Below are 15,431 nucleotides of genomic sequence, written 5' to 3'. Positions count from 1 at the left end.
GATGTCCCCGAAATCAAGACGAACAAGAAGAGAACGTAGATGGTCGTGGTGGTAGAGGAGGTCGAGGAGGTCGTGGTGGCCGAGGTGGTCGGGGTGGTGCAAACCCTCGGGTATCAACTGAGGCAATCACTCAAGCTTTAAATGATCTTATGCCAGATCTCGTGGCTCGAATTTCGGAGGCCATGGAAGCTACAAATGAACAAGGGGAACCGGAAGATGAAGAGGTTCATGTTGAAAATGAGAATGAAAATGAGGATGGGAATGTCAACGGTGCTTATGCCCAACAAAGAAATGAAAATGTCTATCGCCAAGGTTGTATTTTCAAAGATTTTAAGGCTTGTGGAGCTCCGGAATGGACGGGAGAAGGTGGAGCCACCAGTTGTTTGGAGTGGCTAGAGAAGATTGAATCTGTGATCCCTAGAAGCGGATGTACTATTGACCAAAGGGTTTCTCATGCCACCGGCATGTTAGGTGGTGATCCACTTGAATGGTGGAATCTTGAAGTAGGTTCCTTGGGGATTGATCTTGCTAACTCCATCCCTTGGGAAAATTTCAAGCAAATGATCATTGCCAAGTATTGTCCACCTTACGAAATGAGAAATTTAGGGAAGAATTCACTAAACTCACCATGAAGGGAGTCGATCATGTGGGGTACACTCTCCGTTTTGGCCAACTTTCTAGACTTATACCTCACCTAGTTGCACCCGAAGACCGTAAGGTGGCAAAATATGTTGTTGGGTTGCCTCATAAGGTGAAGATGTTTGTCTCTCATCCCACTATGCCTTTAACCATCAATGAGGCAATTACACGAACCGCTAGTGTCACCATGGATCTTGTGAAGGGTGGTGAATTAAGCACAAGTGATAGCAAGAGAAAGGATGTGGCCGAGTCAAGCGGCACCAAGAAGGATGAAAGGCGTGATCACAAGCGTCATAATCATGGTGGTAAGGTGTATGCGGCGGTTGTGCCTCCGAAAGGTGGTTATGCCGGGGCTAGTCCCTTGTGCCCTAGGTGTAACCGTCACCATTGGGCTAATGTGAGGTGTGATGCTTGCTTCCATTGTAAACAACCAGGTCACACTTCAAAATTTTGTCCCACTAATGGTCGCGTTGCTCCATTGAATGTTGCTCCACTAAATGTTGCCCCCCTCAATATGAGACGTCCCCCGATGGCACCGGGTACTTGCCATGAATGTGGTAGCCAAGATCACTACCGTAACCGGTTTCCAAATCTCATTGGCCAACAAGTTCAAGTGACCGTGCATCCTAACCAATTACAAATTGTCGGTCCAAACCAAAACCGGGGAAATCAAGGTCAACAACAACATCAAGCTCCACAACAACTTGCCCCTCGTGGAAGAGCTTTTGCCGTGAATGCGGTCGAGGCTCGTGTTGATCCTAACGTCGTTGCAGGTACATTTCTCCTTAACAACCAATATGCTACCGTGTTATTTGATTCCGGGGCCGATTTTAGTCTTGCCTCCAATGACTTCATACTGTTGATTGATGCTAGTCTTAGTCCTTTGTCGTATTACTTTGAACTTGAAATGGTAAATGGCGGGTTAACTAAAATTGATCAAGTTGTTCGTGATTGTACCTTAGAGTTATGTAACCACCCGTTCCTTATAGATTTGGTTCCTTTCGATATCGATAGTTTTGATGTGATTGTTGGATGTCGGCAATGAATGCGGTTATAGATTGTGGTAGTAAAGTTGTGAGAATTCCGTTGGATAATGGTGAAGAGCTAGTGGTTCAAGGCGAGGCAACCGAGCCATGGGAAGGAAAAATTTATAATGTTAACGTCACAAAAGTTGAACTAAAAGTCGTGCCCGTGGTTAATAGATTCATGGATGTGTTCCCGGATGACCTACCTGGTTTGCCTCCATCTCGTGAACTCGATTTCCGAATTGAGCTCATTCCAAATGCTTCTCCCATGGCTAAGGCACCCTATCGCCTAGCCATCACCAAAATGCAAGAGTTGGCCACCCAACTCAAAGAACTTCAAGAAAAGGGTTTCATCCGCCCTAGTCAATCGCTGTGGGGTGCACCGGTCTTATTTGTCAAAAAGAAAGACGGTTCCTTCCGTATGTGTATTGATTATCGTGAATTAAACAAACTCACGGTGAAAAACCGTTATCCTCTTCCAAGAATTGATGACTTATTTGATCAACTCCAAGGTGCTCGTTTCTTTTCTAAGATTGATTTGCGGTCGGGTTACCATCAATTACGTGTCCATGAAGATGATATCCACAAAACGGCCTTTCGTACACGTTATGGGCATTTTGAATTCACAGTTATGCCTTTTGGGTTAACAAATGCACCGGCGGTGTTCATGGACTTGATGAACCGAGTGTGTTCGCCCTACTTAGATGAGTTTGTCATTGTCTTCATTGATGACATTCTTATCTATTCCAAGACTAAAGAAGATCACGCCGAACATTTGAAGAAAGTCTTAGAGTTGCTTCGCGAGAAGAAATTGTATGCCAAGTTCTCCAAGTGTGAATTTTGGCTTGAAGAGGTCCACTTTCTTGGTCACGTGGTGAGCAAGGAGGGAATTCATGTGGACCCTAGTAAAATTGAAGCGGTGAAAAGTTGGAGACGACCCGAGACGCCAACAGAGATTCGTCAATTTCTTGGTTTGGCGGGTTATTATCGACGATTCATTGAAAATTTTTCGAAGATCGCCCAACCTTTGACCTTGTTGACCCAACGGGAAAGAAGGTTTGATTGGGGCAAAAAACAAGAACAAGCATTCCAATTGTTGAAGGACAAGTTGTGTGATGCACCCATATTAAGCTTGCCCGATGGAGCCGATGACTTTGTTGTGTATTGTGATGCGTCCGGGCAAGGTTTGGGTTGTGTCTTAATGCAACGGGGTAAAGTGATTGCTTATGCATCTAGGCAATTGAAGGTGCATGAGAAGAATTACCCGACCCATGACTTGGAGTTGGGAGCGGTAGTATTTGCTTTGAAGGTTTGGAGGCATTACTTGTATGGCACCAAAAGTGTGATCTATACCGATCACAAGAGCCTCCAACATATTTTTGACCAACTTTTGTGCTTCAGACGCCAAAACAAGTTTCAATTGCCTCAGCCCAAAACAAGTTTCAATTTCAACACAAACAAGTTTCGAATTTTCAATGTTTGGTTTGTTCAAACTTGGGTTTGGTTTGTTCAATTTCAACACAAACCGATTCCCTAGTAGCGAATTAAGGTTAATTTCGAATGGTCAAAGTTTGACTTTAAAAGTCAAACTGTGTTCTTCATCTTCAATGGCTGCCCAGATTTGTATTGCTTTCCTGCCAGCGTAACCCACGCCCTATGGGGTGTACCCTACGCCTATCTGCAACCTCAAAATCAACCTTACGCCGACAACCACTGGTTTACGCCAACTTTTGTGCTTCAGACGCCAAAGTAACACTTTAGAGTGCACCGTAACCTACGCCTGAACCAGCGTACCTTACGCCTCCCCTAGACCATACCCTACGCCCCCTGTATTTCTTGTGACGTGATGGTTATTGTATTGTCTTGTATTGACGTGACGTGATTAGGTATTCTAATCCTCATTCATCGGTAACGGTTGATATCCCGACACTTGATTTTCATTACAAAACCTACGAACTCACCAACTTTATGTTGACACATTTTAGTACACTTTTCAGGTGAATAGGTTAACCAGAGACGTGTTGGATGATTTGTATGATTTGATGCATGCTAGGATTGGACTTGGACTATTTCATGAATCCGTGATTCATTGTTCCCGCTTAAGGGTTATGCTCAGGATCATATGCCATCTTTTGTACTATCTTTTGTAAACGTTTGATGGTGGTGCTCCTTATGCATTTTTGTATGATTCCAGTATTGTATTCGAATGATTTGTATGGATTGTCTAATCCTTGTAATGAATTTAGACTTGTCTCTACTTAATTTTCATGTCATGTTGTGCTTAGTATGTAACCCTCCCTCGTGTTTCCGCCTTGACAAAGTGTTATAATTTTCTTTAATATAGAGTATAGATATAGATATAGATAGCAAAAACGGTAACATGGTATACCGATAGCTCGTGATTTTTATTTCCTAAATATAGCGTAATTACGTCATACTATTATTTTTATTTTAACTAATTGCATAGAGTCACAGATCCAGGAAAAAAGTTGTGCTACACATTATACTAGTGGGGAAATAGCACTTTGACTTATTTGTCAAAAGCATGTGACAGTTAATAATTTTTTTCGAACATTTGGTGGATACGAATTTTAAAAAATCTTACCATTTTAATTGTGAAGCTTTGCACAAATTTTAGACAATGATACGTTGCTATGGCCACTTGGCCAGTTAATTTTTTAATAAAAATAGATGAACTGAGTCAGGCTTTTTTTTCTGGAATAAGTTAAGTTAATCAAACGAAAATTAATAAGTTAAGTTAATCAAACGAAAATTAATAAAACCCCGTCCATGTTCATTTACTTGTTTGTATACTGTTCATGTAGGTTAATCACATTGTCAGCCCTCCATCTTAGACAATGATATGTTGCTACATATAAAAAATGACTGTTGAATTGATTATTACCTTCTTAGAAGTAAAACATGGCTTCTACCAATCAATCTTAGAGGATTACTGGATTAGCTATATGGAAGTTGTATAGAAGAAAAAGTTGTTAAAGTGTGGAAATTTGGAATTGTATAGATAAACTATTTCACTACATTTAAAGACATGTCATTGTATCATATAAATCTCAGTGACCTTGCTTGTCAAAACTCAAAAGGCGCCCAATGTCTAAAGTCGACCCATCGATAACTCCACCATCTTGGGTCTGATAAAGACAAGTAATTTTAAATATGGATCATAATGGGCTGGACCGGTTTGGGCCTACCCGCAAATGCATTATTTTTTTCTTTGGCATTTGTGTTAATAAGACTATCTATGATAACTCCAACCTATGCTGGGCTACACTTGTTACATCTAATCTTCCGCCTTTAACATAATACTCTCTCCTTATTAATCATCTATTTTTTAATATTTATTTAATAAAAAATGACCAACATTTAATAAAAAAATCTTATAAGTCAACACATGTTAACCATCATCTACGACTCCATGTTGTGAACAACTAAAAAAAAATCAAAACGTTCGAGATAGTTTTTGTTGATGAATTGTTATGTATTTTTCAAATTCTATCATCTATATTTTTTGTTTCTCTTTTTATTTAACTAAAGTTGGAAAAAAAAATAAAAATAAACTGGAATCAATATTTATATGGAGTTAATTTTCATATGTTTCTTTTTTATCTTTCATATTAATTAATTTGGGATATTGGTCATACATTTTTTTTTATCTTTTTATTTAACTAAAGTTGAAAAAAAAAATAAACTGGAATCAATATATATAAGGAGTTTATTTTCATATGTATTCTCTTTAGCTTTCGTATTCATTAAGTTGTGATATTGGTCATACATTTTTTGTTTCACAATTATTATAAGATTTATATATCTTGAGAATACTCGTCCAATGAATGGGTCTGAGCACTAGTACTCGTATATAGTATTACAAAAATTAGTGTTACAATAATAAATACTTCTCCAAACACGATCTAGGAGCTTTTATGATTTGAATACATTTTTGAAAGACTTTTGACCTGTTTGACTTGTTTCATTTTCAGTCAAAGGATGACAGTTTGATCCACTTGACCCTTAAGATATAAGATATAAATATTGGAATATACATGGTTCGATTCGAGTGATAAAACATCTCAGATCGTCCTGTGGAACCTGTAAAAGCATTAAGCATGATTGTTATTGATTTCGGATTCCCAAAACAAGATGATTGAGTAATAATTGGATGGGAAATTCGGCTGGAACATGATGCACGAATTTCTTAGAGGAGAGACACACGAAATTAAGTGAGAGATTAGTTTCTCATTAACCTTAATTTAGGGTTTATGACTCTCTATTTATAATGAGAGCATTTACACATTCAACCCCTCTGGTGTTTAATGTGTGTAACATTAGTCCTTATAGTTCCAATCATCTAATGGAAAATCCTATAATATGTCTTTAAGAGTAAATACGACCATTATATATTTACTAGATATAGGGATTTCAGTTATCGTCAATTATCATATCAGAAATGATAGATGATCAATGTCGGTCACACTAACGTGGTTCCAACAATAAACACAACCCAAATTGACTCATTTATATGTAAATGGGGGTCTAAATTACCATCACTATACTGTACTCATGTAATTTGGCTGATCAAAAATACCCAAGGAGCTGTCAGTTGTTAATGGTTTCATTGGTTTAAGAATAAAGGGCAAAAGTTGAGCTCACAAGCATATGGGTATAGTTTTTTGATGATTACTACAGCTTCCGATTTCGGATTGTTAGTCCTCCATATTCTTCATGTACTCCTTAGAAAGTTTACTTTCCATTATCAGTTGCTGCTCTTTGATTAGTGAATACCCGGATTCAAGTAAAGCTTCCACCGTTTGCTGATCAATCAATTTAATTCACACGTATTAAATTCAAAATTTTGAGCAGATGAATACTATACTTTGAAAGGTCACCTTTAAAGAAAGATCAACCGAGCTAAATAAAAAAAATAGCTAAAAAGGGAATGTAGATCAAAGTGTATTAACACCTAAAATCTCCTAAACATTTTAAATAAGAAATTAGTTACTATTATAGAAATTTGTAACTTTTGTAATGATATGTGTAAGTGTAACAGCTATGGACAAAAAGTGTTTCAGCTCATCTAAACAAAACATTTATGAGTTCGGGCATGGTCCTCAAACCGCTCACCTGCCCAGTTTGAAGGACTGATATCACTCTGTCATATAGAATTACACGTTGGGTTCAAGAAATAATTTTGGCAATTAGTACAAATTCATGTCTTCATGCTTTCACATAATTTATGCAATATTTTGAGAATCAGGAGTCTGCAGCATATTATATACTATTTTTTTCTTCTCTTTGACACATTAAATAAGAAACTGCTAGGATACAAACTGAATCAGATCACGAAATTAAGAAACTTTATATAACATACCTTCGGTGGCACAAATACTGGGAGCTTTTCATCTTTTTTTCGTCTAAGAAGTTTACTTCCAACTACTTCAGGACCACCAATATCATTGACCCACTACAAAATTCAACATAAAATCAGCCCAATTAAAGATGCACTGATGCAGGATCACCAACTTCATTCTGCAATAATGGTGGTGGGAGATGTAACATCATTGCTTAAAAGAGGTGGCAGTATGGGCAGGTCAGGAAATATGTCAAAACGGGCATTCTTTGGTACAGATCAAAATACTTAAGCAGCTTTGAGTTTCGATCCACTTGATCAGTTTCCTTATTAGCTAATACTTTATACCTACGTGACCGGTCAGAAATAAAACATAACCCAAATTGACGTGTTCAAATATGAATGGGTCGAACTTCCCACCACTAATAGCATGCAATACTGGACGTCTAATGAATATAACGAAGAAAAGATACTACTAACATGCCCACACATTTACTAAGTATAAGCAAGCACAGTAAATACCTTCAAGATAGAGCTGTCATATGTCCGTGACCTAAGAGCTCCATAGAAGTCCAAGGCTGCCAGTAGAAAATAATATGCTACATGTCATAATATAATGATACTAGAATGGTGTATGGATGTCTACACACGTAAAACTACTTAAGGTTGAAACGAAAAATGGTGTATGGATGTTAACTAAGTTCAGACTCATGTACGATACAACATACATGTAAATTTGGTAGAAATTGTATTATTTACATACCTTGATTGGGAAATGTTTTCACTATGCTCACAACATCATTTTTTGATAGGCCATCTTTCTCATACATTCTGTTAACAATATTTATGATATCGTCGATGTTAGGCTGCCTGCTCCACAAACAATACTTCTAAGAGAAACTTAAATGGATAGTTTAATAATTGCATAGAATATATAAATAATTAGAAGGACATATAAAGCAGGAAAGTCGTATGTTGAGATGAATACAAGGTAAAATTATTGATACTAGTGTAAACTGAAGATGCTTAAAAGCTATTCCCAAACTAATTACCATGTCTGTATGAGCAAAAAAAAAAAAAAGTTGTGAATCAGTATGTCTTATAATGTCTAGAGCTAGTACAAGATATATCAGGTAATACGCAGGAGATTGTGTACGTTAAAAGCAACTGCTTAACTCTGGTACTGACGATTTCAACACATTTAATTATGAATGGGTCATGTGGTTATGTTTTATCGGTAATAAGTCAAACTGGTAAAATATAAATAGAAATATACTAAAATAACCTATGTAAAGAAAGAATTGGGTTCAAAGCTGGCCTTAAGCCCTCAAGTGTATTTTAAATAAGATAAACCCATCTAAATCGTTCTACTATCATAAGTATTTTATGTTTAAAACTAATTTTGTTAGTAATCATATATGTCATTTGAGACACTAATTATTAATAAAATTTAGAACCGTATTACTGGTCAATCCTAACCGACATGTAAAACGTTACCCTTTTTACCACAACTCATTTGACCTGTTAGCAACCACCCGACATGTCGATTTCGCCATCCCTACTAAAATTTTCAATAATAATCCAAATACTATCTCAAGTTTATATCAATGGCATGCATAGAACTATGTTGAAAGAGACCTAGAGGCTAGAGCTAATCTACTAAGGCGCATATGCACAACTAGAGTGTCATTTCCAGTATTGTAAACTAACATAATATCATTTGTGAAGTCTCAAAAGTAGAAAATCGATATGCACCAGTAGAACTTGTCCATTCGTCCATCACGGACCAAGGGAGCATATAGTGTTGAAAAATCATTTCCGGTAACAATGATAGGAATTCTGTTTGTAACATCAGATTCACGCCAATCTTGTCCAACGCTAACTCTAGTAGGATTATCTGATAAGTTCATCATCGTTCCGACAACTATTTGATTGTTGACAGTCATTTGAGTATTTCCTGAAGAAGAACAAATGCTTGCATCATAAATGAACCACCAACATAACAAGTTAAATACTGGATGGTAGTTTGAAAAACAAGACAAATATGGAGATATTGTGGACATATTCACAGTATAAACTCAAGTGAAACAGAAACTAACGTGACACCATATTCTCATCAATCAGATTTCCCAATCCAATTTAAACTGTAGCTCACCAAATCTACCAAGACCCGCATCTATATCATTGATCACCAAACAACTCATTTTCCCCTAAAGAAGCCAAAGAAAAAAGATTTAATAAAAAATAAATAAATTTAAATAAAAGCAAAATCATCTTATGTTTAGCACATTAAGTATTACTTAAATTAACAACGGACAAAAATATGATTTCGGGTCAAGTAAAAATGTGCTCCATTTCTACTCTAACCCGTTACCCAAAAATATATTAGACCAATCTTACCAACTTAAGAGGTAAAGATTCTAACCTGATTTTGAACCACTTGGGATGCAGTACGATACCTATCACGTATCAGCCTTCCTGGCTCTCCTGTAAAAGAGTAATGGATAATGAAGTTCAGAAGTTAATGAGTTCGATGAGACCAATATATTTTTTTGATATAGAAGAATCACAGACATTCCTATTTTCTGTCATTTAGCAGAAAAACAACAAAAAACATATCCCATTTTTAAGTGTGTGCAACTATCCAGCAACCTTCGACAACATTACCAAAAAAAGTGAAATGTTCACGCCAAGTATTCCTAAAAACTGTCTTACCAGCTCTTTCTGATTCCAACTCTCCGGCAGACATGATCACGGGCAAAAGTCCCATGGCTTGGAAAATAAGTTCAGTCTGAAATGTTTTTCCTTGCCCTTTTCCTCCCCAAATGCCTGTTGATGCAACATTTGTAAGTCACAATTTTATTTTACTGTGATTCTTGCTCTTTAATTCTTAAGGATAGATACCTAAAATCAAGGGAACGCTGGTATTTAGAAGATGAGCAAGATAGTTCTTCACAATGTGGACCACTGCACAAGTTAAGCCATAAGTTGGAAGGAAAGTATGATTAAATAGGAGTTGATAACAAGATACAAATATATTTGAATGTAAACCGAGGTCAACAGCGTTCAAAGGGTTACATAAACCATTAAAGGATAATTTAACAAGAGGAACAAGTTTCCTAGCAATATTTGTGGCATCTTGAGTAGGCCTAGATCAACAGAGCTTACCAACTTTATCCTGTAAAATGAAATACATGACAAAACATTAATGATGCAACTATTTGATGAAGCAAACTGCAAACTAGAGGTGGCAAATGCAGCCCATCAATTTAGGAATGGTTCAATTTGGGTTATTATCTATCTTTAACCAGTTGAAAGTCAATTTAACTCTCACACTGACCATGGGACTGGTGGATGGGGAACCTATAATGGGTTGGTTATCCATTATTTGTAAGTCGTCTAAAGGGCAATCAAATGCATAAAAAAGTTCAAACTTGCTTATTACTAATAAAATTTAGATTATTATTAGCGATTTTATGATTGTAGTTAACACTTTAGCTGTTCATCAAATTAAAGAAAAAGAATAAAAAAAAATGTTTTAGGGTTCCTTTTTGACTTGTGTTAAAAACTACTCATGTTGACTCATTACCCAACCCACCCATTTTGCTACTTCTTAGGGAAAACTAAAGGAAGAAAGACAACAGAGGCACTTAATTTAACCAAAGCCAGGCAGAACCGAAATACTTTTTTAGCATACAAAGAAAAGGAGATCGACAAACTAGACTGTACCATGAAGACGGGTGCAATGTAATAATCACCCTGCAGATACTCAAACGACCTGGTTACTTTTTGGCGATAATCAAACACAATATCAGCTGCAATGCAATATAAGAGGAATTATTACTAGTCTCAACCTCAAAATTTCCATGATACATAGCAAATTAAACAACAGGCAGACACTATTAAAGAGTGACTTCAAATTGTATGGCAAACCGAATATATTTATGACCCGACCCAAGGACTTCTAGCCTAGCAGTATCTGTATTAACAAAAAGAAGCAACTGCTCAGTGTCGCCTTCCGCGGGTTTTGAGCCCCAATACCTTGAGGGTGTATGGGGAGGTTATGATGTAGGCAGACCTTACCTCTACCTAAGCAGAGAGGCTGCTTTCTATATTAACATTTGCCTTAATTAATTAACACAAAATATAAAACAAAAAAGAACACATACAATCTTTTCCGAGGAAACCGCCAGTAAAGAGATCATCAATAACACCAGCTCTAGCACCAACAGCAATGTTCATATTATCAGATTCTTTCCCAAGCCTATACAAATAATCATTTCCTTCAGAATCCTCCGCCTCCCAAGACGACTGCTCCGACAATCTCTTCTTCTTCTTTTTCGTTGTCTCTGCATCGCCATTCGGATCACTTGAAGTAGCTATTGAAGAGCAAAAGAGCGTAAATGGAGACGGTTTATGAATATTGGTTGGAAATAGGAAATAAGTTTTGGAAAATAATATGTTGGGGTGTTTGAATTGAGTGAATGATGAACCATTTGTTGTGATGTTTTTGCTGAAATTGCAATAACATGCCATTGAATTTTATTGATTGAAAAAGAAAATATAAAATTTGTTGTTGATGAGGGTGTGAGGAGGGAATGGGTTTTATGAGTTTGTTGATGTTATCGTTGGAAAATCAGTTTGGAGCGCTTGGCGCCACATACACAAAGACATGCTCAATTATTATTTTTGATGTTAGTGTATTTGCTTGAATGGCCCATGTTACTCTAAACCCCGTGATAAATAAGAAAGTATGAAGAATAAAGCAACTAACAAATAACTGACAGTAGCTATGTTTTTATTGAAGAAAAATATGATAAATAAAAGACACAAGTATGTTCATAAAATAAAAGAGCTCTTCTACTGAATATTTGTGAATACTAAAATGATAGAAAACTGCACTATAGATAGACGTGGAGCACCTCCAACGTTCACAATGACTAACCACAAAAATAGGAGAAAGACCTGGACTTCCTTAACTACTCAAAGACTCATTCTACTAGCTGTTACTACTTTATTTGCACAATTAAAATAAGCAGAAACTAAATAAATGACTTCTTCAAACTTCACCACATTAGCATCTTGGGTCCAGGTGGCAATGACATGGCACTAACTTCTTTTAATACTCCCTCTCATTGTCAACTGGAACCATTCCCATTTTCTGAGCAAACTTCACCAGTTTAACACTTGATAGACTCTTTGTTAACATATCAGCAACCTGCTCCTTTGTATCAATAGGAACCATATCAATTTCACCCATTAACACTTTCTCTCGGATGTAGTGATAATGTACCTCAATGTGTTTGGTACGAGCATGGAACACCGGATTTTCAGCAAGCTTTATGGCAGAGATGTTATCACACATTAGCTTAACTTGATAGTCTATTTTCTGGTTCAGTTCTTCAAACAATCGCACTAACCAAGTACACTCCTAGGCTGCCATGGCAGCAACTCTGTATTCAGCTTCCGTGGTAGACAACGACACAGTAGGTTGTCGTTTACTACACCATGAAATAGCACTCGATCCATACATGAAAATGTAGCCAGTGGTTGATCTTCTAGTGCTACAGTCTCCTGCATAATCCGAGTCACAATATCCAATTAACTTCGGATCATTCCCCCTCTTAAACTCAATTCCCTTGTTCACCGTAGCCTTGATATACTTTAGAACTTGACGAGCAACTATCAAGTGAGGCTTCCTGGGAGTTTGCATATACCTGCTTAACACTCCAACTACAAATGCAATATCGGGTCGAGTTAAGGTAAGATAAATGAGACTCCCTATGATCTTTCTATACACCGAAGGGTCTTCAAGCTCTCTGCCTTCATCAGCCCTTATTTTCACATTCTGGTCCATAGGAGTGATGGACGGTTTGGAGTCCCTCATTTCAAACCTGTGCAGAATCTCACTTGCATAAATGGTTTGGTGCAAAATCACTTTGTCACCACTATAATTCAGCTCTAAACCTAGGAAATGGTTGAGTTTTCCCGAGTCTTTCATCTTGAAGCGGATACTCAAATTTTCTTTGAGTTGCTGAATTTCTTCTTCTATGTCTTCGGTTATAATCAGGTCATCCACATACACAAGGACAACTACAACCTTCTCACCAACCTGCTTAACAAATAAACTTGCATCGGCATTGGTTAGTTTAAAACCATTTTGTTCGAGACACTCACCAATCTTGCCAAACCACGCTCGTGGTGACTGTTTAAGCCCATAAATAGCTTTCTTCAGCTTACATACATACTCTGGGTGGCTTTTATCTTCGAACCCCAAAGGTTGATACATATAGATTGTGTGATCGAGGTCTCCATACAGAAATGCGTTGTGAACATCCATTTACCACAAGTTCCAACGCTTACTTGTTGCAACTGCTAGCAACACTCGAATGGTAGTTAGCTTTGCAACCGGGCTGAAAGTATCCTCATAGTCAAGCCCGTACTGCTGAGTGAACCCACGTGCCACTAAGCGTGCTTTATACATGTCCACCAAACCATCAGCCTTCTTTTTCAACTTATATACCCATTTGCAAGAAACCAACGTTGCATCCTAGGGTTTTTCAACTAATTCCCAAGTTTGATTCTTCAAAAGAGCAGTCATCTCATCGTTCATTGCTTGCTGCCATTCTGCTTTTCCAAGCGTTTCTTCAAAACTTTCTGGTTCAAGTAACCTGTCTTCAATGATGGCAACATTAGTATTAGCATAGCGCGGGTTAGGCTTTCTTACCCGCTCTGATCTTCTTGGCATAGATTCTGATTGAACTTGTTCATCATTTTCTGCAGCAGCATTTTCTATATTCTCCACACCAACAGATTCTAATCCAGATTCTGATCCAGACTCATCAAAAGTTAAGGTTACTTTTGATGTTTCGAGATCATCTTTCAACTTTTGTGTGTCTGGTAATGTTGTTTCCCTATCCTCTGACCACCAAGAAGATTTCTCATCAAAAATAACATGCCTCGAAACATAAAACTTTCCTGTATTTGGATTGCAACAGCGCCATCCCTTTCTTTCAGGGTCATAACCAACAAACACACACCTAATTGCCCGCTTCTCAAGTTTATCACGTAGATGACAAGGAATAAAAACATAACAAACACTACCAAAGACTTTAAAGTAACTGACTTTGGGTTTTATTCCCATTAACTTTTCAAATGGAGAAACATAGTTCATACCTTGAGAAGGTATACGATTGATGATGAATGCGGCTGTCTTCATTGCCTCTTCCCAAAAGCGCCCACATTTCTACTGTGCATCATGCTCCTCATAACTTCTCCCAAGTGTCGGTTCTTTCGCTCGGATACTCCGTTTTGTTGAGGAGTATACGGGCATGTAAATTGTCTCCTGATACGTCAGTCTCTCAAATAGTTAGAGAAATCAGAAGCCACATACTCACCACCATTGTCTGATCTCAAACATCGAGCCTTCTTCCCTGTTTGAATTTCTGCATCAGCTTCAAATTTTTTAAACCTTGTAAACACCTCCGATTTTTCCTTTAGAAAATACACCCACATGTAGCGAGAGTAGTCGTCGATGAAAGTCACCATATATTTCATTCCTTGAATCGAAGGTTGTCTGACCGGCCAAATACATCGGAGTGGATCAGCTCCAGACTTTCTCTTGCTCGCCATTCTGATTCTTGAGGAAAGGGTAATTGTTTCCCTTTACCAAATTGACAGCCGCTGCACAATTTCTTTATTTAGTTTTAATTTGGGAAGCCCACATACTAAACCTTTATCTGCCATCAAACCCAACTTGTCCAGGCCCACGTGGCCCAATCTCTGGTGCCACATATGTGCGTTGTTATTCCCTTTGGCACGATTTACATATGCAGACTCGGCATTCAACACATAAACCGCTTCTCTTTTCTGACCTTGCAGAATGGGAATTGACAGTGTTTCGAACTCTTTGAAAATCTTTACATCTTTGGGACCAAGTAGAACATAGTGCCCATCTTCTGTAAATTGTGGAACTGATAGTAAATTCTTTTTCATTCCCTTAACATGATAAACATTATTCAGGGTTAAACCTGGACTACGATTGCTAGTCGGAAAGATTACATCTCCAGTGCTCTCGATAGGGTGCCTGGAATTGTCGGCCAACACTACTACTCTGCTTCCGCCATATCTACTAACATTAGAGAGCTTCTTCTTATCACCAGTCATGTGATTCGTACACCCCGAATCCACAATCCAATCCTCCAGCCGGTTATCTTGTTTTTCAGTGGTGGCTGTGAAGGCAAATGCATCTTCTGTTTGAGCAACCAAGGCCTCTGCATCCCAACCTTCTTCAACTCTCGTTGTAGCAGCATTACTTTCTTCAGCCTTAGGCGATCTGCAGTGCTTTGCGAGATGCCCTTTCTTCCCGCAATTATAACACTTAAACGAAAATTTCTTACTTTTTC

At 37.7% G+C, this 15,431-nt stretch overlaps 1 protein-coding gene across 1 annotated transcript; it reads right to left on the bottom strand.

Annotated features, from left to right (window-relative positions):
- Positions 1–6,170: 6,170 nt before the first annotated feature.
- Positions 6,171–11,660, bottom strand: LOC122578597 (ribulose bisphosphate carboxylase/oxygenase activase, chloroplastic). The gene is made up of 12 exons (XM_043750582.1): positions 11,196–11,660; positions 10,756–10,841; positions 10,195–10,204; positions 9,931–9,993; positions 9,742–9,855; positions 9,452–9,513; positions 9,182–9,236; positions 8,782–8,983; positions 7,790–7,896; positions 7,549–7,604; positions 7,048–7,140; positions 6,171–6,490 (listed from the first exon to the last, which is right to left on the bottom strand). Exons 1-12 carry the CDS (start codon positions 11,560–11,562, stop codon positions 6,383–6,385), a joined length of 1,323 nt encoding a protein of 440 aa, XP_043606517.1. The 5' UTR covers positions 11,563–11,660; the 3' UTR covers positions 6,171–6,382.
- Positions 11,661–15,431: the final 3,771 nt, after the last annotated feature.

This window comes from Erigeron canadensis, chromosome 8 (genome assembly GCF_010389155.1).
Source record: "Erigeron canadensis isolate Cc75 chromosome 8, C_canadensis_v1, whole genome shotgun sequence".
NCBI classification, from domain to species: Eukaryota; Viridiplantae; Streptophyta; class Magnoliopsida; order Asterales; family Asteraceae; genus Erigeron; species Erigeron canadensis.
This window is presented reverse-complemented; position numbering and strand designations above follow the sequence as displayed.